Genomic DNA, 23,149 nt, shown 5'->3' on the forward strand with positions numbered 1-23,149 from the left:
AATGAGTGGGAAAGCAGATGAGCTCTAATTCAGTCTGCGTTTGTGCCCGGGGTCTGCTCGCACAGCAGCACAGGCGCCGGCCCTGTTGGCTGTTTTCATCTGTGCTGTAAGTTCCGCTTGATTTTGCTGTTTTTTCCCAACCCAGTGCCCTCAGGATCCCCTTCCTACTTCAGTTTTGTTTTTGGCTTTGCCTTTCTTACAAAGACATTAAGTGACCGACATGGAGATCGAGCTGCAAAGACCACTACTATTCCAGCAGTAAGCGTTTTTTATTTTCAGGATGACTTGGCGTTTTAAGGTAACAGGGTGTAACCTAAGCTGGCCCTGGCATTTCGGGCATAAGCCAGAGGATAACAAGGTCCCTGGAGGCAGAGGATGTGGCCGCCCCCTGGAGCAGCTGTGGGGGATTAGGGTTTCTTCCTGGCTTGGATAAGCCTGGTTTCAGGCATCATAAAGGCTGCGTTCTCCAAGTTTCAATCGCAGCTATTCAAGAAGCTTTGTGGTGCGGTGGACTAAACTACCACCTGCAATATTTGCATCTTGACAGGTGTGCTGGTTTAAGTCCCTACTGCTCCACTTGGAATCCAGCTCCCTGACAACACGCCTGTGCAAAGCAGTGGAAGGTGGCCTAAATACTTGGCCCCTGCATAGGTGTGGGAGACTCCGATGCAGTTCCCATTCGTGGCTTCAGCCTCTCCCAGCCTCAGCTGTTGCTGCCTTTTGGGCAACCATCCAGCTGATGAAAAGTCTGAAATTTAACCCTTTTCCGTCTCCCAGTATTTGCTAACCATAGCTTTATAGGTGAGATTTTTAAAAATCAACCAAAATTTTGTTCCTTTATGGTCTAAGTGTAAATCATCGTTGAGACAGCTATTGCAACACTAAGACACTCAACTTCTTATCTTAACAGGAAGCCCAATGACCTGTCCCCTTACCTCTGCCACCTGGTAATTCAAGACGGTAAACAGACTTTGGGCGGAAGGGACCCTCTTGGAGCCACGCAGGCGCACCGATGTCCCAGAGACCATGATAAGAGGAGCTATGAAATCAATAAGGAACTTGTTGCCAGGCAACACACTTGGTTGTCAAAGAACTGGAACACTCGTCATAATAACTCAAGAGCAATCTGCCACACAATAGCCCATAATGCTCTAGGTCAGGCAGAGTCTACACTGTGACCGGCTCGGGGTCATAACTCCGCAGTGTCGAGCTCTCCCACCCCGTGCCTGTGAAACCTAAGGCTGAGCTGGTGTTGGAAGTGACGCTTAAGCAGACTAACGCTCTTGACGCTCACGTGGGGAGTGCGGCTTCTGGGACCGATCCTCTCCCATCCACTTCCCTTTCTGAACCTGTTTGCAGCCATGTCCTCTGCAGCACAGTTCATCCAGCCTGCAGCTTCGCAGCAAAGACTCTGCTCCTTGCATCCCTGGTCCCCAGGGGCTTGCACGGTCTCCAGAGCTCAGAAACTGCCACATGGTGACCTTCAGTGCAGACAGTCCTCTTCAGCCCAAGCTTGTGCCAAACACTCTCCTCGCTCCCTTACCCTGAAGCTTGCTGGGAGCTGCCACAGGCTGGTGAAGAGCACCACCAGGGAACCAGACTGTCTTGGGGTAGATCCCGACCCTTGATCATAGTTGACACCTAGAGCTTGGCATCCTGTGTGTCAAGCCCATCCTCCATCCATCCCATATCCACCCTGGCTGTTTGCAGCTCATCATCATCACAAGGTGGGGAGGACTAAACAAGCCCCTTGCAAACTGGGGGAGATTCCGGTCCCATCAGCATCGTGTGGAGAGTTGATGGCTTGCTTTCAGAGTCAGTGTCAGTGCAGAGCCCATCAAAGTAAAATCTATCCTGGATCCCAGATTGCACCTTGAAAAGGGTTGCGCACAAAATTAAGGCAAAGTCAAGGGCAGGTGCAGGGTTGGGGCAGTGGTGGAAGTACAGGTGCCTTTCCTCGGTTCGGGCTTTTCTCACCCATACATCATGGCACACTTGGTTACTGGACTGGAAGGTTCTCAGTGACTAGATGTCAAGAAATTGTCTGGCCTTTTGTTCGCTGAAATTTTCCAGATCCCTTGTGACTTGAATGTGCTTTAAATCCTGCAGAGAAGCAGTGGGCAAAGAGGCCCTGTCAGGTGTTAGATTCCTCCTGGTAGCAAAGCTTGCAGTTGAACTGCTCAGGAAGAGAATGGTTTGTTGCCCTAACAGGTGGCGGGATCGCTCACCTCCAGCAGAATTTCTTAACATCTGAGAGAAGGCCTTTGTGCCCATTGCAGATGCTGGCCACTGTCACTGTGCCTGCTGCAGGTGTGTGGACTCGGGAGGGCCCAGGGGTGTGGACTTGCAGGAGGTATGGGGGCTCACGCCAAGGCAGCCAGAGCGAGGTTTGGGATTTACTCACCTGCTTGGTCCCAAGGGAAAGTGGAGGAGAGGAGGGGAGAGCCCTAGGTTAACATGCTGGTGTGGTGTGCTGGTGGATTGGGCTAGGGAACTTTGAATGGGCTTGGAACTTGAAGGAAGGAGGGGTCGGGCAAGGCAAGCACAATACCAGGAGTTTGGGATCCTAATGGGTGGGCAGAGCTCCAGGGCACATCACCCCACTGCAAGACTGGGCTTGAAAGGCTGGGCTGGGGAACCCATGTACTACCAGACACAAGCATATGTAGGAGGGAGGACCGCTGAGGGAGTATGTTGTAGATAAGGAATGACGTCTGAGGGACTCCCATCGACAAAGTCACTGTACTTGCACGAGGCCGGGCCGTGAGTTCTGGCTCTGCTCTTCATTCCAACTTCCTGATAATGATCACCCTGGCAGGATCAAGTGTCTGCATCCCTAAACCCAACTGGGAGACCTGGATTGTGTGTCCTTTACTACCTGCAGCCTGCCCGGCCCTGGCCATTGAGCAGTGAGCAAGCAGATTAGGGCCAGCACTCAGCCTCTCTGTCTCTCTGCCTTTCAGATAAATTTTAAATGATAACTTTCACTAATGTTTCCAAGTCATGTTCGTGCTCTTGAACTTCTGCTAACTTCTGGATACTTTAAATTTTGGTGACACTTTTTTTAAAGCAAAGACTTTGTTTTAATTTCTAACTTACCATTCCATAGGAAAGCCATTACTTTTTGAATATTTACCTTGAATCTGGCTATCCTGTTGGCCTCCTTGATTAGCTATCATGATCAGTTGATTCTCTGATGTCCTTGGTCCTTCATTTCTCTTTTTCTGATATTTAAGATTCAGTTCTCATTCTGTGACTCACTTTACAATCTGCAACACTAGGAAACCACGGGATGTTGTGGGTGAGAGCAGGTGTCCTTGTTTGGGCTTTGTTGTTGATGGAGACACTTCTAGCATTCCACCACAAAGGATCGTGCTCTGGCTTTGTAACAGAAATCTCTCATCAAGTCAGATTGAGTCTTCCAGAAGCCTTCTCACCATTTGTCAAAACTATTAAAGATCATTTCTTATTAAGATTATTTTGTTTTTTTTTTCTGGTGTTTCTTCTCATGTTTTGTTTTACCGCTTTTAGATGTTGCTTTTCCTCCTACTAGATAATCTAATGCCAACATGTGATCATGACTAGATCGTCAAACATTGACTGATTCTTGTGTTCATGACGAACATCAAACTCAGGTCCAAAAAGTGGACAAATCATCAAACTATAGTACGTATCTGGAAACTATGGAATGATTGTGTCCCCTATTTTTTTTTTCATTGAAAGACATGTTTATTTGCAAGGCAGAGCTACAGAGAGATACACTCAGAGAGAAAGACATCTCCATCTGCTGGCTCAACTCCCAAGTGGCTGCAATGGTCAGGGCTGTGACTGTTGAAGCCAGGAATTTCATCGCGGTCTACCCCCATATAGGCTACAGGGACCCAAAGCCTTGGGCCATCCTCCTCTGCTTTCCAACATGATTAGGAAGGGTCTGTATTCAAAGCAGAGTAGCACTTCATCACCCAGTATTCCAGTTCACTAACTAATGTTGGGAAGGGAGCTTGCCAGTTACCAGCACTCTGCACTGAGGACAGCAGTTGCTGCTATCTGTGCCCTTGACACTGAGTTGGTGTCACTGCTCACCAATGAGTCACTTCACTGGTGCCATTGCCAACAGAACTGGTCGCTTACTGAGTCAGTACCAGGAGAGCTGTTTCCTAATTACACACAAACTACCAAAGAGCAGTCATGTTTTCACTCTTGTATCCAGGTGAGTGCAGCAGCCAGGGCTTGAGCCAGGCAGGAGCTTCATCTGGGTCTCCTATGTGGGTGTCAGGACAGCAAACACGTAAGCATCTTCAGTTGCTCTTAGCAGACATTAGCAGTATGTTGGACCAGAAGAGGAGCAGCTGGGGCTTGAGCCGGCATCCATATGGGATTCTGATGCTGCGTTGGTGGCTTAATCCATGGTGCCACAGTATCAGCTCCCAGTTCCAATCTTTGAATATAGATATGTCACATCGATCTTTCACTGGTCCACTCCCCAAATGCCCTCAACAGTTCACAGAGGTACCAAAGAACAGGGCAAGAATTCAGTCTGTGACTCGTTTGGGAACCAATCAGTTGAGGCATGACCATGGCCTGCCAAGGTTTTGGAGTCAGGAGCTGGAGCCCAGTGTGATACCCACTCACTCTGCTTTTGCTGTGGAGTGCAGATGTCTGAGCTGAACAACCTGCCTCCCAGAGATTCAAAAATTGTTTTCCCTTCTCTGCTCTAGAAAACCATTTTTGTTCCATGCAACATGTAATATGTGATGCTGTAAGTTCTTTGGGGACAGCAGGATAATCAGGATAATCAGGAGCAGATTCGTTCACTATCCATCCACTCTGCCCTCATCCCGAGGATTCAGCTGCTGCCACAGCCCCTACACACAGACTGGATTTCCTGGCCTTGAAGTCTCCTTGCCTCCCAGATCCACCACTGGATCAGCCTTGAGCATCCAGGGCAAGTGATTTTTTTCTACTTTATAATCTGGAGATGCTTAGGTACCATCAATCTGTATATGTGTCAGTTCTCCCTGCCCCCACCTGGAAGACTAGGTCTGCATGGATGACAACATGGGGACAGTGTTTCCTGACTGTTTTCAGAGGAAGGAAGAGTCTAGGTTGGCAAAGGACATGGTAGCAACCAGTTTGAAGAAATATACCGATGTAGCAATTGCATTACACTTGGTTCTTTATCTTGGTCACTTTTAACAGCAGTCTTGAGAGAACTGGTGTGGTAACCTAGCAGCTAAATTCCTCCCTCTGCATACACCTGGATCCAATATGAGCACCGGTTCTAATTCTGTGTGTTCTACTTTCTGTCCAGCTCCCTGCCTGTGTCCTGGGAAAGCAGTTGAGGACAGCCCAAAGCTTTGGGACCCTGCACCTGTATGGGAGACCTGGAAGAGTCTCCAGGCTCCTGACTTCAGATCAGCTTAGTTCCAGCCATTGTAGCTGTTTGGGGAATCAGTCAACGGATTGAAGATCTTCTTCACTGTCTTTCCTCCTCTCGGTGTGTCTGACTTTTCAAAGAAAATAAAATAAATTGTAAATAAAAAAAAAAGCGCTCTTGAAAAGAGTTGTGGAAGTGAATGCAGAAGGACAAGCACTTGTGTACTCTCAGCAGATACCCTGCGTTCCGTGCCCTGGGGTTGGCTGACTGCTCGCAGACCACTGAAGACGCGGGTCCGATACATCCTAACACGTGGAAGAAATTTGCAGATCTCCAAAACCATGATGCCACAAAGCCTTCTGGCTGTCATCACCACATTATCAAGTAGTGTATTCTGCACAGGTTGGGAGGTAACAGAGCAGTGAGTCAGCTCTGGGATTGAAATTCTGCCTCTGGACCTGTTCACTCCCTCTGCTGGGGCAGTGCCTGCATCAGTGAACCCGGGGCTTGCCTTGGCTCTCTCTTAATGGTGCCGAGACTTTCTTTTAAAAAGATTCATTGTTGGTTTTTGTTAGTTGTTTTTGCTTGTTTGTTTGTTGTTTTTGTTTTGAGAAGGAGAAAGAGAAGAAAAATCTTGCATCAGCTGGTTCACTCTCCCGAATGCCTGGAGCAGCCAAGGCTGAACCCAGGAACCATGAACTCCACCCAGGTCTCCCACACAGGTGGCAGAGACCCTAGTACTGTGGCCATCACCCCAAATGTCAGAGTAACTTACTGCTCCACAACACCCACCCCATGTAGAATCATGATTTGCTCCAATCTAACATGAACTATTCGTCTGCCTAGGGGAAGCTCTAACAGAGGATGTGTGTCTTATGTGCGTATCCTGTTAAGAAACTTTGTCCACAAGTTGCCGAGGACAGAGGACAGATCCCTGTATCATCTTGTAACAGCCTTGCTGCTTTGGTGTCACAATGACGTCCCAGGCAATGTGGTAGCAGTGTTTGTAGGACTGTTAAGGCATGAACTAAGTTTATTTTTTTTTTAAATGTGGACTCCCAGAACAATTCCTTGAAAACTTCTATTCACCCTCAACTCAGAAGTGTTACACATGTCATAAATGTGATGAGTGTGCAATTTAACTACAAATTATTTAAAATTTGCAAAGTGAAAAACAGTTTGTTTGGTTCCAGAGCCCATGAGATGCCACAATCTCTGGATGGCCAAGTCATTTACAGAAAACGACAAATAGTCTCATAGAATCTACGCACAGCCTCCTACATGTTTAAGTCATCTCTAGATGACATAGGATCCCTAATACAACGCTCACTAAGCGTTAACATACTCGAATGTGTAGGGAATAATGACCAGAACAAAACATATGGACTCACTCATCACAAATTTCTTTTATTTCTATTTCTGTTTATTTACATTACTATTATTTTAAAAATTATTTTGGGGGGCTGACATTGTGGCAGAGCAGGGTAAGCAGTGGCCTGTGCCCCTGGCATCCCATATGAGTGCGCTAGCTTGGGTTGCACATTGTAATTCCTTCTGTTATTCTGACCTTACTTATGCATCAAGAGATTCTTTAGAAAGGCTTTAGGATGAGTTAGACAGGGTGAACTCTCTCTGGCTTGGTCTGAAATAGCTCCAAGGATTTTTTTTTCTCTTAGTGTGGACTAGCTCTTTCACAGCAAGCTGACAGTCACTGTGCAAACCAACCCCCAGCTCTCATAGTTCCTGTTGGAGCTGTGCTATTGTCCAGCGGCTGGTCCTTCAGGGCACACTGTGGTTTCCTCTGGTTGGCATGATCTGGTTTCTTGTAAGGTCTCTCAGTGCTTGGACCACGGATGGACATGGCTTCCCAAAGATATGCTTCAGATGGATGTCTTTGTACTCTCTTGCTTGGAGTTCTGGTGAAGTCTCTAGACCCTGTGAAGTGAGTCAAACCTTTTCTTGGTTTTAGAATCAGCATCTCAAGTGCTCTTTAGTTATTACTCTGCCTCACCCTGTCCCTTCCCCTCTTAAACCTCCTCTTCCTAATTTCTAGAGATTTTATCCTTCCTTTTGCATTTATCATCCTGTTGTTGTATTTTATTACTTGAAGAGACTATGCAGAATTTTTTCTCAGACCTTAACAAAATCTTTAATTTTTTGTTCAATTTTACCTATTGAGTTCATGTTTTATTGTAACTTTAAACTCTAGATTTCATTTCTATTCCAATGTGTACAGTCTCTCAAGTTTGTCCTTAACACTGAAATGTTTAACCTTGTCTTCTGTCGTCCTCAGCATGGGAAGCAGTGTAATGTCATCATCTGTATGTGATGATCCCAGTGTTTGGGCCCTCTCCACTGCCAGTTCTATTCTCTGTCACTTGTACTGGTTGGAGTGTATGTTGCTGTGATTCTTCCCCAATCTTCTAGTTATCTTTGTATATATGCTGGACAATGAATTTTTGAAAAGGCTGTAGAGACAAATAACTTGATCATTATGGGCCATTTTCCCCAAATGATTTTTGTTGGTTGTGCTCCAGGTCTGTGGATCGCTGTAACCAGGATGGAATGCAACTGCCAGAAATCCACTTCAACAGCCCATCCACCCAGCCCTGAACATGGCCAGAACCTGTGCTTCCTTTGCCTTTTACCCTTTCTGACCTGGTGGGGTCGCTGTGTCAGAGTGGTCCAAGGCCCAGATTCATGTCTTGAGAGTTTCAGTTGCAGTCCTGGCACAGCAATGGGCTCACATGAACTTTCTGTAAACAGTGGACTACTGGGTAATTTGGTTTTCAAAGTATCAGCAGAAATCCATGTTAGCTTGTTCACCTTTACATGAATCAGGCACTGTCCACATAAAACCTGACTTGAATTCTCATCTCAGCCCCAGAGCTCTTGACCTTCAACAATTTAACCTGTGCTGAGCTGTTGCACTCATTCATGAAAAGGAAATGGGAAAGGACACTTGATTTCTGTGGTGGTGTTCCTAACCAGGACAATGCAAACACAGAGGCAAGAAGGCAGGTCACAGTGCCAGCAAGAAATCTTCCAAAATCGTTCTTCCTGGAGAGTCCCTCTGGAGCTGCAGTATGATGGGTCAGGAACCCTGATCTTACTCTCAGCTCCTCTGAGATCAGGGAGACGCAAGCCTGAGATCAGGCTGATGCGCAGGATCTGAGGGAGTGTTAGGAACTAGTGATTCCAAGTGCCACCCAGAGGAGCCCATCTGAGCAAGGCTTCCACGAATCAAAGGGCTGTCATCCCAGCTCCCAGCACAGCCTTGCTCAAGGCCATCCCATCATGTCACCTTAACAATAGCCAGCCTCAAGACTGCAGTGACACCAGAGAGACACTGCAATTTTGCTTAGCAGTTGTTCCTACGGAATTTTGCCCCTTTGTAGCCCTTTACCTATTGTTACTATTATTACACTCCCAGCTCTGGACTCCTTGAAATTTTGCATGAGATGCCTTCCACATATACACAGGGAGGTGATGAGCTCTTAAGGACACATTTAAACCAGAGGCATGTGGTAGGACACTAATCCCACAAACGTAAGCACATTTTCCTTCACTATCTGGAGATTCATCGGGCACTTCTCTACTTCAACTAAACAGTTGTGTTAAATCCTCTCTTCAACAGTTACAGCTTCCTCTGATTCTAAAATAAACCAGTACTGTATGCTTTTCCATAGCTTTTCCATTGGTCATTGTTAAGAATTTAAAAACTACAGAATGAATTACCAAAAAATCTTTTTTTTTTTGTTTTGTTTTCTAAATTTTACACAATTATGCAATCATGAGATCTTTCTAATGTAAAAATAAAAAAACGGAGCTGCCATTGTGGAATAATGGGTAAAGCTACAGTGTATAAATCCGGCATCCCATTTGGGTGCCAGTTTGAATCCTCCATTTGTGATCTAGCTACCAACCAAGCTCCCTGGGAAAAGCCACAGAAGATGACCCAAGTATTTTGGCTCCTTAAGCCATGTGGAAGACCCAGATCAAAATCCTGGGTCCTAGCTTCAGCGTGGCCCTGCCCCATTATGGGTACCAAGAGCGTGAGCTAGTAGATGGAGGAACTTTCTGTTTCCTTCTGTACCTCTTTTGCTGTAACTTCAGTTTTCAAATAAATACATCTTTGATGCATGTATGTATGTATGTTTGTTTATATCTTATATACATATAAAATCTTTATACACATCATAAGTATATATCAATTATATAGAGAGACTATATATACTCAGGGGAATGGAAGCCCAACAATGACAACTTATAAATGAAATTAAAGATATGCTTCTGCATATTTTTATTGGCAAGGATGTATGATAATTGTCACCATTAAGCATGTGGCTGGAAGATAGCTTTAAGGGTGACCATCTACTTCCACTGTCTGCTTCTTCTAAGGAGAACAAACTCTGCCAAGGAACAGGATGTTCGATGTGGGATTGTGCCGAATGAAGAAAAGGAATGGATGGTCGGCAGTGAAATTCTCCTCTGGCATCAACATACACATCATCATTATGCCAGCAGTGGCGGCTGCTGCCTCTGTGCCCTCTTCATTCACTTCCACAAAGGACTTGTGGACAATTTTTGAGACAAAAAGATCATTGGCTGCTGACATGCCAGACAGATCAGCCTTGCCACTACTAAAGAGATCCTGTACACCTAGGTGGGCCAGATGGGAGTTGAGGACGTAGCTGTCTTCCAGTTTGAACCTAGGCAACCTGACATGGACATCAATGGTACTCATCTTCTCAGGTTTGGTCCACTCATTCAGTTTCTCCAAGGTCAATTGCTTCTCAATCTAGGTAAAAAAAAAAAGGAGAGTTTAAATTAGTGATGCATAAGTGAAATCAGAAAGCATTATTTAAAGGGATCAACTCATCCTATCAGTAGCAGATGGAGTTCTGTCAGTATTGTAGTCAGATGACAATTTGGAAGATTTCATTTCTTTTCTGGTGTTGGTGAAATACAACAGATCTAAGTGTCCAGTCAACACAGGGCCAAGTATAGACCTTTGGAAATCACCAGCTCTATCATTCTTCACCCTGCACCATTTTACCCACCCTCCCAGACACCCAGGCACTTACTCACCCACTCAACACCCACTTATTCATTATCCACCAACCTATCCATCTATTCACATTCTGGCTAGCTACGTATCTCTTTATTCCTTATCCATTAACCCACCTACCAAACATCTGCCCTTAATCCATCCTTCATTTCAACAATTATCCATCATCCATGACTTACTAAATACCACACTGAAATACTGGAATAGGTTATATGATAGCTTTCATTTTTATAATGGGGTGAAAGATACATGAGACAAATTTTGTAAAATTTCCAAAGAAAATCTTAATGCTTTGCTTTATTTCTTTTAATTTCATTGAAGCTCTGATAATTTGTAAATCTCCTGGAACAGGAGTAAGTTCTATGAACTTCAGCTACTAGGTAACAGTTCTCCTGGCAGATGATGTACTACAGCAAGGTCCTCATCTACTTGGGGTAGTAACTGCACCTGTCCCACAACAGTGTTCTGAGAGTCAGTGAACCGATGTTCACACAGTGCTTGGCACAAGAGACTATAACTGTCAGCTCTTGTCATTGTTATTGTTACTGCTATTGCACTAGAAGAGAACTGTCATTCTACTTGTCCTACCAATACTCATAATTTCTTCAATGAGGCTCGAGACTTCCACCTTGCACTCAGAGAAAAGATGAACAGGAAACACACCCCACACACAGAGCATGAACCCAGAGACTGCGGGCCAGTACCTCCTTGAGCCCCGTGGACTCGTCCTCGATGTCGTCGGGCAGCAGCAGCAGCATGCTGAGCTCCTTGCCCTGGTAAGGCAGCTCCAGCACGCGGCACCTGAGCTCCTGGACGTAGCCGAAGCGAAACTTCTTCTTCTGGTACATCATTTTCACTGTCTTGGTCTCTCTCTGAACCATTGAAAAAAATCACTGATTAGTGTCTGAGTTTTGTTTTTAGGAGTACAGAGTATCCCGTGGTCAGTTCCATCCCCTCACCTTGTTGAGTCTGAATGGGGCATCGGTGGTCCTCTCTTTCTTGAACTCCTCATGCCACTTCCCCTTGAAATAGATGGCATTCACCAGGACAAGCTTCGTCAGGCTATCAACCACACCTGGGGCCAGCAATTCCGGGATTTTACCTACAAACGAAAAAACAAGCAACCAAAATTCAAGTTGTTGGGTCCTGCACTGCAGTGCAATGACCCTTGTAAGCCACTCCCTTAACACCAGCTTCCCATATGAGCATCACTTTGAGTCCTGCATGCTCCATGAGAAGGCAGTGGAAGATGATCCCCTGCCACCCACACGGGAGACCCAGAGGGAGTTCCAGGCTCAGGGCTTTGTCCTGGTGCAGCCCCAGCCATTGCAGCCATCTGGGGAATGAACCAGGAGAAGCAAAATCTCTCTCCCTACAACCTTCTCTCTCCTTCTCTAACTGTCACTCTGCATTTCAAATAAACTTAAAAAATAAAACCCTCTCATGTTTGAATTTCAAATCTGGACTGGCAATGTTCTGACACTGACTTGCAATCCAAATGTGTATCTTTTACTGAATTTTCGTTTAGCATGGTGTGAGGTTAGGAAAGGCCTATTGGGTGTTTCTGCTTAAAATACAAACCACACTGTGAGTTAGGTCAGGAGGACCCAGATTCTAAAGCAAAGGAGCCAAGACTCTAACAAGTGCAAGCCGAACCCAAAGGCTAAAGGCACTGAAATTCTCTTCTGGGTTGTCTGATCATCTATGAGCTTTACTTGCTAAGTGTTTACTCATTAATGACATATCAGTCTCTTGTCACCTCTTCCAGTCTTTCAAGGCCAAGTCCACTCTCACATAAAAAGAAAGAAAGCAGAAGAATAGAAGTGGTCATTGTTGTGGCTCAGTGGGTAAAGCTTCCTCCTGCATCATCAGCATCTCCTGTTGGTACCAGATCAAGTCCTGGACACTCTGCTTTGAATCCAGCTCCCTGTTAACACATATGGGAAGCAGCTTGTGATGATAGAATTGCTCGAACCCCTGCCTTCTACATGGGAGACCAGGATAGAGTTCCAGGCTTTTGGTTGACATGGACACTATAGCCTTTTCAGGAGTGAGCTAGCAGATGAAAAATCTCTCTCTCTCTTTCTCTCTCGCTCTCTCTGTGTAAAACTGCCTTTCAAATCATTCAATCAGTGAAGAATCCAAAAAAAGGGCAATTATTCCATGGAGAGAAAATATCCCTTAATGGGTACAACCACATGAGTGATGGAGACCCTGTAGATGTGCTGGCACTTGGAGGGACAGCAAAAATACCAGCACCGCTCCTAGTCAAGATGTTCTCAGGCACCACTCAGCCATGACAGTTCACACACACAGAGCTCAGATTCCCCACGCACTCAAACCAACACAGCACCCTCCCATGTGCTATAAAGCTTCTTGTTAGAATGCTGGATGCTCCTCCACAATTAATTCCATTGATTCTATCGTCAACATCAGCTTTAAGTTTGGGGGTACTTAATGGAGTGTACGAGGAGTCTTTTGGCTGCCCAGTTCTGTCTGTGTGTGTCCTTGGGTGCACCTCTAACATGGGAGAGCTGGGTGACACCAACAGCCACTGCAGATGTCACAATGCACGCACACTGGGGCTCCTGCTCAACATCCATGTGTATGGGCCAGGATGCAGGGGCCTGGAAATGAGCAAGGATGGAGACACATGTGGGGAAGGTGGACAGAGGGAAACACCTGCCCAGTCTCTCACCTTCTGTCAGACCTTTGACCCACTCGTTTATCTCCTTCCTGGCGTCCTCCGAGGCCTGCTGAAAATCCACCCTGGCCAAGTCAGCACCGTACAGTTTCTGAGTTGAAGCCAAGAATTCCTATTTTGTTATTAAAGGGAAATAGCATGAATAACTTCTACTTGACATAAGGAGCTGTCAAAAATTCATGCGAAGGGTGAAATAAGATAATATCCATGTGAATTTTACACTTTCATTTTAAAGTATACATTTTTTATTCCATGTTTCCACAAACTTTGAAATGCGTTTGTACAAAAAAAAAAGCTTCCTAAAAATTCATGAAAATTGTATAAAAAAAAAGACCCCATTTCATTATACCACAAAACTTTAAAGTTTTTCAAAACTTTATGCTATGAAGACACACTCATTTATCATCTTAATAATTTTTCAGTGTATAGTTCAATCATGGTAAGCCTAACCGTCATAGGTGCATAATGTAAAACCTACTCATTCATTTGTAATCTTGGACTAAACACACACGCATGCACATATATACATATAGTTATCAATATGTACATATATATATGTATATACATGCAAACATTTGCTTTTTCTTGGAAGTCACACCTGCTTGAACAGAGCATCCAGAAGGGATCATTTCACTCTAGACACTTGAAACGACCACATAAGTTTCTTGAGAGGGCAGGAGATTTCTGTCACAGGGTCCACTCCAAATGGCGGATTTTGTGTTTTGTGTTTTGTTTTGTTTTCTGAATGCTTATAAACCTGTGAATGTGCTACTGTCCATGGCTGTGTGAGGGAGGCAAGCCCGGTGGGGTTTGGGGATACTCACAGGGAGAAAGGCGTAGGTTTTCTCTCCATAGAGCCTGTTAGCGAGTTTCAGCACACAGGCCTCCCTGCGCTTGCTCATCTCAGCATGCAGGCTCTGGAATCGCGAATGAACATCCTCCACGGCATCAAAATGAAAAGCCTAAGAACCAAAGACACACATTGCCAACAGCCACCCATGCCGGAGTTACAGAGCGAGTCCTGAGCATTCTGCTGCCATCCAACTCAACGCCTTCTCACCACCAATGGGAAGGGCCCAGCTTGGGACTGGACTCCTAGGTCCAAGGAGCAACCAGCCTCAGGAAACCCCACAACACAGCCCCAGGGACACAGGAACCACTGCAGCAACCTCGGGACATCACTCCCTGTCCCAGGATGTAGGTGGTAACCCATGATCTGCTTTTCTCTCCCCATCCTACCAAAGAAATTGACAAGCGATATTTAATATTCACGTTGTGAGCCACAGATGAGCTGTCTTGAATCTTTTGGGATCAGCAGTGGAGAGGAGAACTCCCATCCTTCTCCATCACACATGGTTGCTTCTTTCTCCTCCTACCACATTAGCACCCATAAACTCATTTATTGAAAAATGATCTCTTTAACTTGGCTTAATTCCTTCCCTGTCTCCCCCATCTCCCTGTCACCTCCCACACACCTATGGGGTATACATTAAGAAACCCTCTATGGTTTTATGAGGCCTGGCTGGCCCTTTGCTTTTTAGACCCTGAGAACAAAAAACATCCATCAACAAAGGGCACTGTGAGTACTGCGCGCAGTCATTTGGACTTGCAGCTTTGATCTCTTAACCCTATCATTCCTGAGATTCATAAGTCTCAGAAAAAACTGAGAAGATATCTGTAATACTTTAGGAACTAGCCAATATTTAATATCAGTGTTTTTTTTTTAAAGTGGATATTTAAGAACATTTTATAGTGGTTCTGGGACAATGGCTCAACTGGCTAATCTTCCACTTGCAAGATCCAGCATGGGCACCAGTTTGTGTCCTGGCTGATCCTTTTCCGTCCAGTAACCCTGCTTGTGGCCTGGGAAAGCTGTTGAACATGACCCAGATGCTTGGGACCCCAAACCCACATGAGAAACCCAGAAGCTCCTTGCTCCTGGTTTTGGATCAGCTCAGCTCCATCCTTTGCAACCATTTGTGGAGTAAGCCAGCAGATGGAAGGTCTTGCCTTCCCTGTTTGCCTTCTCTATGTAACTCTGCCTTTCCAAAAAACCATAGATAAATCTGAAAAGTGGAGAGAAAGAGAGAGACAGAGAGAGAAATAGAGAGAGATAGTTTTATATTGCAATCTGATGAGTCATAAGGGCTTGCCCAAAGCTTGACCTTGACCAGGCTACACCTGCCTACCATCAGGGACAGAGGAACAGGTGTGTTCAAAAAGCCTCCATCTACTGCCACTCCCATTCTCTGGGCTTCAAGAGGAAGTGAGAATTACCCTCCCATCTGAAGGACCCTCAAGAGCCAAAATGTCCCCTCCACGCCCAGGAACGTGGAAAGGAAATGCCTGCCATCCTGGCCTCTCCACTTGCTGCCACAGTACCAAGAGCCTGGTCCCAACCTGCCAGATTCCAACTCTCTCTGGGGTCCTTTCCCTCTGCAAGACCCTGATTCTGCCAGGCTCAGGAGGGGACATGGCTTACAGAATAGCTGCCCAATGTCTGCAACCCATGGGAATGGCAGCAGCCTCCTGTGTGGGGATTTGGGCAGCTTTGTTCACTTGCATGCCTTCAAAACACACAGCAGATGCTCAACAAGGCATGCAATCTGGGTTTTGCTGCAAGGCTGAACTCACCCCAAAGCCCTGGCAGACAGGGTACCCCACACAGGGTCAGGGACAGCCCCATGGTCTATCATGCTGACAGTACAGACAGAGGGCGAGGGAAGACAAGGCGTCTGCTGACCTTGGACAGCTGGGCCTCCGTGTCTCCTCGGGCCCCCAGGAGGATCATAGCCATGGCCGAGGAGATGCTATAGGGAGACACGAAGATGTTTCCTGTAGGGTTGTCTTTGTCCAAGGCCAGGAACAGGTCCAAGGCAAAATGGGTGTTGGCTGCACTCAGTGACTCCATGGTGACGTCTGTGACAGAACAGAGGGCATGAAATGACCACTGCCCAAGCTGGCATAGCTCACACAGCCACCTGCCCATCATCACTGGCTTCCTTCACACATGCAAACCATCCTGGCACCTGCAGCTTCTCCCTCTCTCTCCCTCATGCTTTTCTCAGGAGTGCAGCCGCACTCTGCAGGAGCACAGGGGCTAGAACCTGGGGACTCCTTGAGAGCTGACCTTGTGCACAGCTCAGTCTGAGGAGGGAGTGTCCCACCCCACACCACACTCCCTGGGAAGAGGCGTGTACCGCCTGGGGTGGATGCCCTTTCATAACCCACCCCTACCAGTTTCATATTTGTAGCATCACTATGTGAGGATCACACAGCCTGATCACGTTCAACCCGTCTGATTTACTGTAGATTTATGGGATATCAAGTCCCACTTGCATTAAGCCAGACATAATGATTTCTGTTTATTGGGGGCTCATATGGCCACATGGGCACCCCAAGATGCAATAATGCACATTTCTGTCCCTCTGGTTCAAACTTCAGAGTCACTCCCAAAACAAACCCATGGCTTTCATTACTTCATGGCATTTATAGTTAAAAAAATTTAAAAAATCATGTTTCCTTACTGCTCATGAAAACAAGTCCCGGCAAAGACACCATGAGAATCAACAGGCTCATCATCGTCATGTTTGAGATTCAGGCCACACAGCCTTCCTGTTCAGAACAGGCGTGTTCCAGGCCCAGCTGGGAAACCAGATGGGGACGAGGGTCCCCTGGGTCACTGCAGCAGGTGCAGGGCACTTGGCCTGGGGGTGGGTGCGAGGTGGGGTACCCTTGGCTGGCTCAGGCCAAGACACAGACCCTCAGCAGCCCAGGTGGGTCAGCAGCTCAGGCTAGCTGCCGTGGCCACACCCTCCTGCTTCCTGGAGCTGCAAAGAACCGGAGAGCTGGGTCCAGGCACCAGAAAGGAGGAGGGAGTTGCAAAGAAGGAAGAGCCCTGTGAACCGCGCTGTGGCTCCGCCTCGGCCTCGGGGCTGCTGGGAGCTGCCACTCTCCAGCCCTGTCCCTCTCGGGGTACCGCAGAAGTCCAGCCATGGTGCCAGGCTGTTCCGGTCAGGGCCTCTCTGCTTACCTGCTGTACTGGCCACCGACTCCAGGCTGGGATTGCAGAGGAACTGACCAGAGCCCGAGGCCGCGCCTTATAACATGCGGAAGGGGCGTGTCCAGGCTGGGCCTCCTGCCAGCTCCCTGGCCCTGCACTGTGAGTGTACAGAATCTGATGAGTAAAGCCCTGGTTTAGGGGAAAACCCCGCCCTCTGCTCGTGTAGGGAGCCGGGTAGGGAGCCGGGGTGGGGAGACGGCCAGGGGCTTCAACACCTCTCAGCTCTAGAGATCCCACGAATCTCCAGCGATGAGCTATTTCTTACGAAGACATGAACAGCTAAAGGACACCAACTGTATGCTAGAGGACACTCCAGCCCCTCTGGAATCTCCACACTGCAGACTCAAAGAATTTTTGTGGGGAGGAGAAAGAAAATAAATTTGGGAGCCCTTAAAAGAGGGCAGAAAGAGAGTGCCCCCAGCCCCCACCAGAGGGTTTTTTTTTTTTTCAAGGTAGAACAGCCTTGAAGCCTGGCTTTGCAGCTGTCCCTGAAGGCCCCTCCCCCGCTGTCCAGTCCCCTTGGTTCCCATGTCACTTACACTTTGACCAGCTGGAGAAGAGCGTCAGATCTGGCTTGGTTTGCGGGTGGTCAAGATCAAAAACATTGCTTAAAAAAAAAGACTTATTTATTTATTTATTTATTTGATAGTAGGTTTCACCCAGAGAGAAGGAGAGAGGGGAGAGATCTTCCATGCACTGGTTCACTCCACAAATCACCAGAACAGGTAGCAATGTGTCAGTTCAAAGCCGGGAGCCAGGAACTTGTTTATGTCTCCCACTGGGTACAGGAGCCAAACACTTGAGCCTTCCTCCACTGCTTTCCTAAAACATTAACAGCAAGTTGGATTGGAAAAGAAGCAGCCAGGATTCGAACTGGTATGCCTAAATGGGATGCTGGGCACTGCAAAAATCAGCTTAACTCACTGCCACAAGGTCAGGTTAGAAGCATTTTTACCCTTAAATTGGGAAGCTATGCCAACATGCATTATTAACAGAATTTATTACAGTGTAAAAAAAATTTAAATATCATATCACCAAATTACTAAGATCAGGATAGTGTGAGTGTGCTGGGCTGCCTGGCCCTTTAAATGCCTCCATCTGTAATCCTACCCAAATTACCCAGTGCTGTGGAGTGTGCAGGGCAAGCCTGTGTTCAGGAACCAGGAACTGTCTGCCCTGCTTCCTTGTGCAATTCCGTTGCCATCCACTCTCCTCTGCTTTCTAGTGCAACTGTCATCAAGGAAGAACAAAGGGCAGATCTTTCCTTTGCTTAGCCTGGCCTACCCTCTGTGATTGGGGGTTGCTTGTTAACTGAGAGAACTTCTCTGTCATAAACAAGTTCCCTGGAATGAGACCCCGGCTGTGACCTTGTTGAGAAGTCAGACAGAGTTGGTAACCAGGATTGCACAGCATTGGGCGTTTTCTGGGACTTGAAGAAACCAACATCCCCAAAGAGACTGCTCTGTGGCTTCTGGGAAGTGGTGGATCAGATCTGTTGGCCTCCCATCTGAGGTCAGAGCTCAGGGTGAAGCTTCTACCATGAGGTCAGCTTCTGAAAGCCAAGTGTGGAAGGGGCCCCAGAGAAGCTCCCCTCAAACCCCAAGCTGCGGGAGCTGAGGCAAAGGGTGCTGAGTTTCTCATTTCTTTCCCTCCATCAAGGCACATGCATGTGCTTACCTGGAGAGCAACCACCTGGGCCAAGTGTACCTTAAACCCATCTCCTCAATGCACATGTGCATACACATCATAAACGTCTGAGGAAAATGATTCTTACTACACTTGATCTTAACCAAAAGGCCGAGAAGTGATGGGCGATCTTTATCAATTATCAATTTAAAACACACTGTCCGACTCTTCTGTTACTTGGTATTTATCCCACCCATGTAGGAATGCCACTTCCGGTCCAGAGCTGAACAGTCTGACACCATGCTCTGCCCAGCTGCTAGGATCAGATGCTCTTCTGGCTTTCAATGAGACCCTGACTCCCTGGTGCCCTACCTGACCACTGGGGGTCCCGTCCAGGGGAGCCTCCCTCCATGATGGCTATAAAGGCACTAAAATGAGAAAAAGGAGGAAAAACCAACTGGGCACTCCCTAGTCAGGCCCCTGCCCCGACCACCTCTGCACCCACAAGTTCAGGGCTGTTTCCTTTGGCCAGGTAAGGGGGTTGACACCTCGACCGACTGCTACAGTCAGATATGCACCACGCACTAGCAAGCCCATCCTCAGAGCGTGTCTTCAGATGCTGAGCAAGTCAGCCACTTCATCAGCCACTGGCTCCATCCCATCAGAGCAGCACTGCCCCACCGTGGCATTGCACAAGCAGGGAGGGGATACTCGATGACCTGAGTGAAGTCCTGGCGATAACCAAAATCATGTTGTAGTTACTTCCACTCCAGGATGCTCATGGAAGCCCCAGGGTCCACATGAGTGGAGTGCCTGTGTCCCTTTCAGGTGACACACTGCTGTCATAGTCCTTGCCCCTGCAGAGGACATCTTAGAATTAAACTTGTGCCTCACCACCATCCACTACCATTTCTTGTATTTGGCCCACTGGAGCATGGCCAGTCTCAGGCAACAAGGTGACCATGTCCTGGCCAGATGGTTGTCAGAGTCCAGTGGAGCCAACTTTCTGTCACCAGTGCACCTTGCCATCAGCAGCATGTCCCCATGCTCAGCAGGCTGGTGCCACAGCAGGAACCCTGACCCATGACTGTCAGGTGTACAGCACAAGCTGTAGCTCTCGTGGCTTGCAGCCCAGTGTCCAGAACCTCTCTAGTTGAGATTGGGTGTTGTTGACTCTGTCATGCTGGAGTCTCAGGGATGGCTTTGCCTGCCCCCGTGACTCACTAGTCCCTGGTGGGATCTCCCTGGGTAGCCCCACCACCATAGCCAACCACTGTCCATGAGCCACGGCTGTCCAAAGCATCCTCTCTGCCATCCAGGAAGGGGTAGCTCTATCTTCATAGTCCATGTGTCCTGTGCACCTGCTGAGTTAGCATCAGTCACACGCCACCAAAGCTTCCTGGAAGGGCAGCTCAAGCCATGCAGGGACCGCCTGTGTGAGTCATGCCCAAGGTAGAAGTGCTGCCCTGAAATTCAGGAGGCAGGTACTCAGGCAGTCCTGGGCATCGAGCCCCAAAGTCCCCACGGGGCCATGGGCTCCTCTCTCAAAGTTCTCCTCTCCTAGTGGCCTTGGCACTCGGGGCCTGTGATAAGTGTGGCAGGACCGATGTCCTCTGCAGTGCTTCAAGTTCTTTGTTCCATCATCTTAGCACCAACAAACATTCTCCTTCCAGCCGGAGAGTCTCCTTACCTGGGGTTCAGTGTGACCACATCAGGGAGCTCTCTACCAAACATCTTTTCATTCACTTTTATGTCCAGGCTGAGAAGTTTCTAGGTCTCTAAGCTCTGTGCGCCATTTGACTATAAAATCCACCTGTCCTGCTTCCCTCTCTTCTCTCATTTTTACTATCAACAGTGTAGGGTGGCCGTGTACAGATATAACCCAACACACATCCCAGGTTCTTCCCTCCACCAAGCACTAGGACGTGGACATAACCCGGCCAAGTTCTCTTTTCACGTTGTGACAAGCGTGGTCTTCCCTCACAGACTCCAGACTTAGCTCCTCATGCCCACCTTAGATCACTTCAAAATTGCCTTTACCTGTTCCAACTTTAAAGCATTATTCTTTTTTAAATTGATTCTTTTATTTGAAAGTCAGTTACACAGAGAGAAAGAGATCTTCCTTCTGCTGCTTCACACCCCCAAATGGCTCCAACAGCCAGGCCTGTGCCAGGCCAAAGCCCAGAGCCAGAAGTTTCACTGGCAATCTCCCACATGGGTAGCAGGGATTTGAACAACTTGGGCCATCCCCTGCTGCTTTCCCAGGCCATCAACACAGTCCTGGATGAGATGTGGAGCAGCAGGGACACAAACCAGTGTCCATATGGGATGCTGGCACTGCACACAGTGTCTCAGCTGCTATGCCTCTGTGCCAGTCCCTCTCCCAGTGCTCTGACCACTGCCACTTAGACCATCTCTAAGAAGGATTTCACGCCTCCCACAGCTAGCTCTGCTTGCAGCCCTCATCAGAACCACCCTTGATGACAACCCAGACTTTTCTAACATGTACCCCCGCACTCTGCCAGCCCCACTCCTTACCCAGTTCCAAAGTCACTTTCAGATGCTCAGGAATGTGCCCCAAATCAGAATGCATGAGACTTTGGCCACACCATGCTTCTCCACACTGAGTCATGTCTGTCTCAGTGCATTTGTGCTGCTGACAATATTATGTGAGCCAGGGTGATGCCTGGAGAAGATAGATTAATTCCTGACAGCTCTGGCAGCTGCTTTCCCAGGTGTATTAGCAGGAGCTGCCTGAGAAGCAGAGGTGGAAGAGGGACTTAAACCCATGTTCCCATAGCAGGTGGGAGTGGCTGAATGTGCTGCAGCGCAACACCAGCCCCAAGCCCCTACTTCCTGCCTCTTGGTTTGTAATTTCAAAAACAAAATGCATTTACCTATTTGAAAAAGTGATAGAGAGCCATGGAGCGAGCGAGAGAGAGACAGATCTTCTACATGCTGGTTCACTCCCGAAATGGCCACAGTGGCTAGAGCCAGGCCAGGCTGAAGCAAGGAGCCAGGAGCTTCTGCTGTGTCTCCCATGTGGGGGCAAGACCCCAAGGAATTAAGCCCCCTCTGCTGCTCTCCCAGGTGAGAGCATTAGCAGGGAGCTGGGTCAACCGTGCAAAATGAGGCCTGTATGAGATGGCATAAATGTACTGCAAGTGGTGGCTTTACACGGTCCACCACAGCGCCAGGTCCAGGACCTAGTTCCTATAACTACCATGCTGGTGATGAGGACTGAATGTCAGGATTTTGAGGGGTCACACTTTGAGGCCTCACTCAGCCTTGTGCTGTATGAGAACATGTCGGTAGCATTTTACAAATGCACATCTTTTTTTTTTTTCTGCCATGTTAGAACATCGCAGGGATGTCCTCATGAGACACTAACTCTGCTTGCCCGCCTCCAGGAACCATGAGGAGAAGACGCTCAGGGTCCACAAACCACCCGAGAGGTAGGAGTGCCTAAGACAGGAGACCTTCCAGGAGATGACCTGGTCTGGATCCCTCTCCAGGTAAGCCTCCATAGCACCCCCTTTCCTGCCCGGAGGCCACAGTTGGAAGGAGAAGCACCATTGCTTTCAGGGTTCTTCCCTCTTATCTGCAGTATTGAGCCCCTCTTTTCCAGGGACATGTACTCAAAGGTCCTGGTGGATGCTGAATCCACGGACAGGACTGACCCTGTAGTATAGCCCCAGACCCTCTGCTACCCAAGACGGTTACCAGGCAGCTAATGGGTACAGATGGACACACCAGACACAGGGAAGGTTCAAAACCCAAGTCAGATGAAGGGGGAAGGCATAAGGGTTTTCCGTGTTAACTCTCCTTCACACACAACTTCAAGCCGAAGATGGGATCTTTCCAGAACTTACCACGGGTAACTGAAGCCATGGAAAGAGAAACTTTGCATGATTTGATACTAATAGATTTCTGATACCAAAAGTGTTACTAATACTTTATGGAAACAGACATGACTGGGGCTGGAGCTGGCACAATGTCATAGCATGCAAAGCCTCCACCTGTGGCACTGCCATCCCATATGGGTACCAGTTCATGTCCTAGCTGCCCCACTTTCCTTCCAGATTCCTGATAATGTGCCTGGAAAAGCAGCAGAGAATCACCTGAGTGCTTGAGTCCCTGCACCGATATTGGCGACCCTGTAGAGGCTCCTGGCTTCAGGCCGGCCCAGCTCAGTGCTTGTGCTCATTTGGGAAGTGGACCAGCAGATGAAACACCCCCCTCTTTCCTTCCTCTCTTTAACTCTGCCTGTCAAATAGAATAATTAAAAAAAATTAAAAGTAAAGGAGT

General features: G+C 47.7%; 1 protein-coding gene across 1 annotated transcript; it reads right to left on the reverse strand.

Annotated features, from left to right (window-relative positions):
• Positions 1-9,656: 9,656 nt before the first annotated feature.
• LOC121167771 (leukocyte elastase inhibitor-like) lies at positions 9,657-17,243 on the reverse strand. Its single transcript, XM_040997354.1, has 7 exons — positions 17,186-17,243; positions 15,896-16,071; positions 13,977-14,114; positions 13,147-13,264; positions 11,408-11,550; positions 11,153-11,320; positions 9,657-10,178 (listed from the first exon to the last, which is right to left on the reverse strand). The coding sequence occupies exons 2-7, from the start codon at positions 16,061-16,063 to the stop codon at positions 9,774-9,776; spliced, it is 1,140 nt and encodes a 379-aa protein (XP_040853288.1). The 5' UTR covers positions 16,064-16,071; positions 17,186-17,243; the 3' UTR covers positions 9,657-9,773.
• Positions 17,244-23,149: the final 5,906 nt, after the last annotated feature.

Source organism: Ochotona curzoniae, unplaced genomic scaffold (assembly GCF_017591425.1).
Source record: "Ochotona curzoniae isolate NIBS_2020 unplaced genomic scaffold, NIBS_Ocur_1.0 patch426, whole genome shotgun sequence".
NCBI classification, from domain to species: domain Eukaryota; kingdom Metazoa; phylum Chordata; class Mammalia; order Lagomorpha; family Ochotonidae; genus Ochotona; species Ochotona curzoniae.

What these genes read in the sequence shown, in the direction of transcription:
- LOC121167771 (XM_040997354.1), bottom strand. Translation starts at nt 16,063, where the DNA reads ATGGAGTCACTGAGTGCAGCCAACACCCATTTTGCCTTGGACCTGTTC. An exon ending in CGGAGGCCCAGCTGTCCAAG is followed by an intron (nt 14,115 to 15,895) that starts GTCAGCAGACGC and finishes TTTGGTTCTTAG; the next exon opens with GCTTTTCATTTTGATGCCGT. An exon ending in AAACCTACGCCTTTCTCCCT is followed by an intron (nt 13,265 to 13,976) that starts GTGAGTATCCCC and finishes ATAACAAAATAG; the next exon opens with GAATTCTTGGCTTCAACTCA.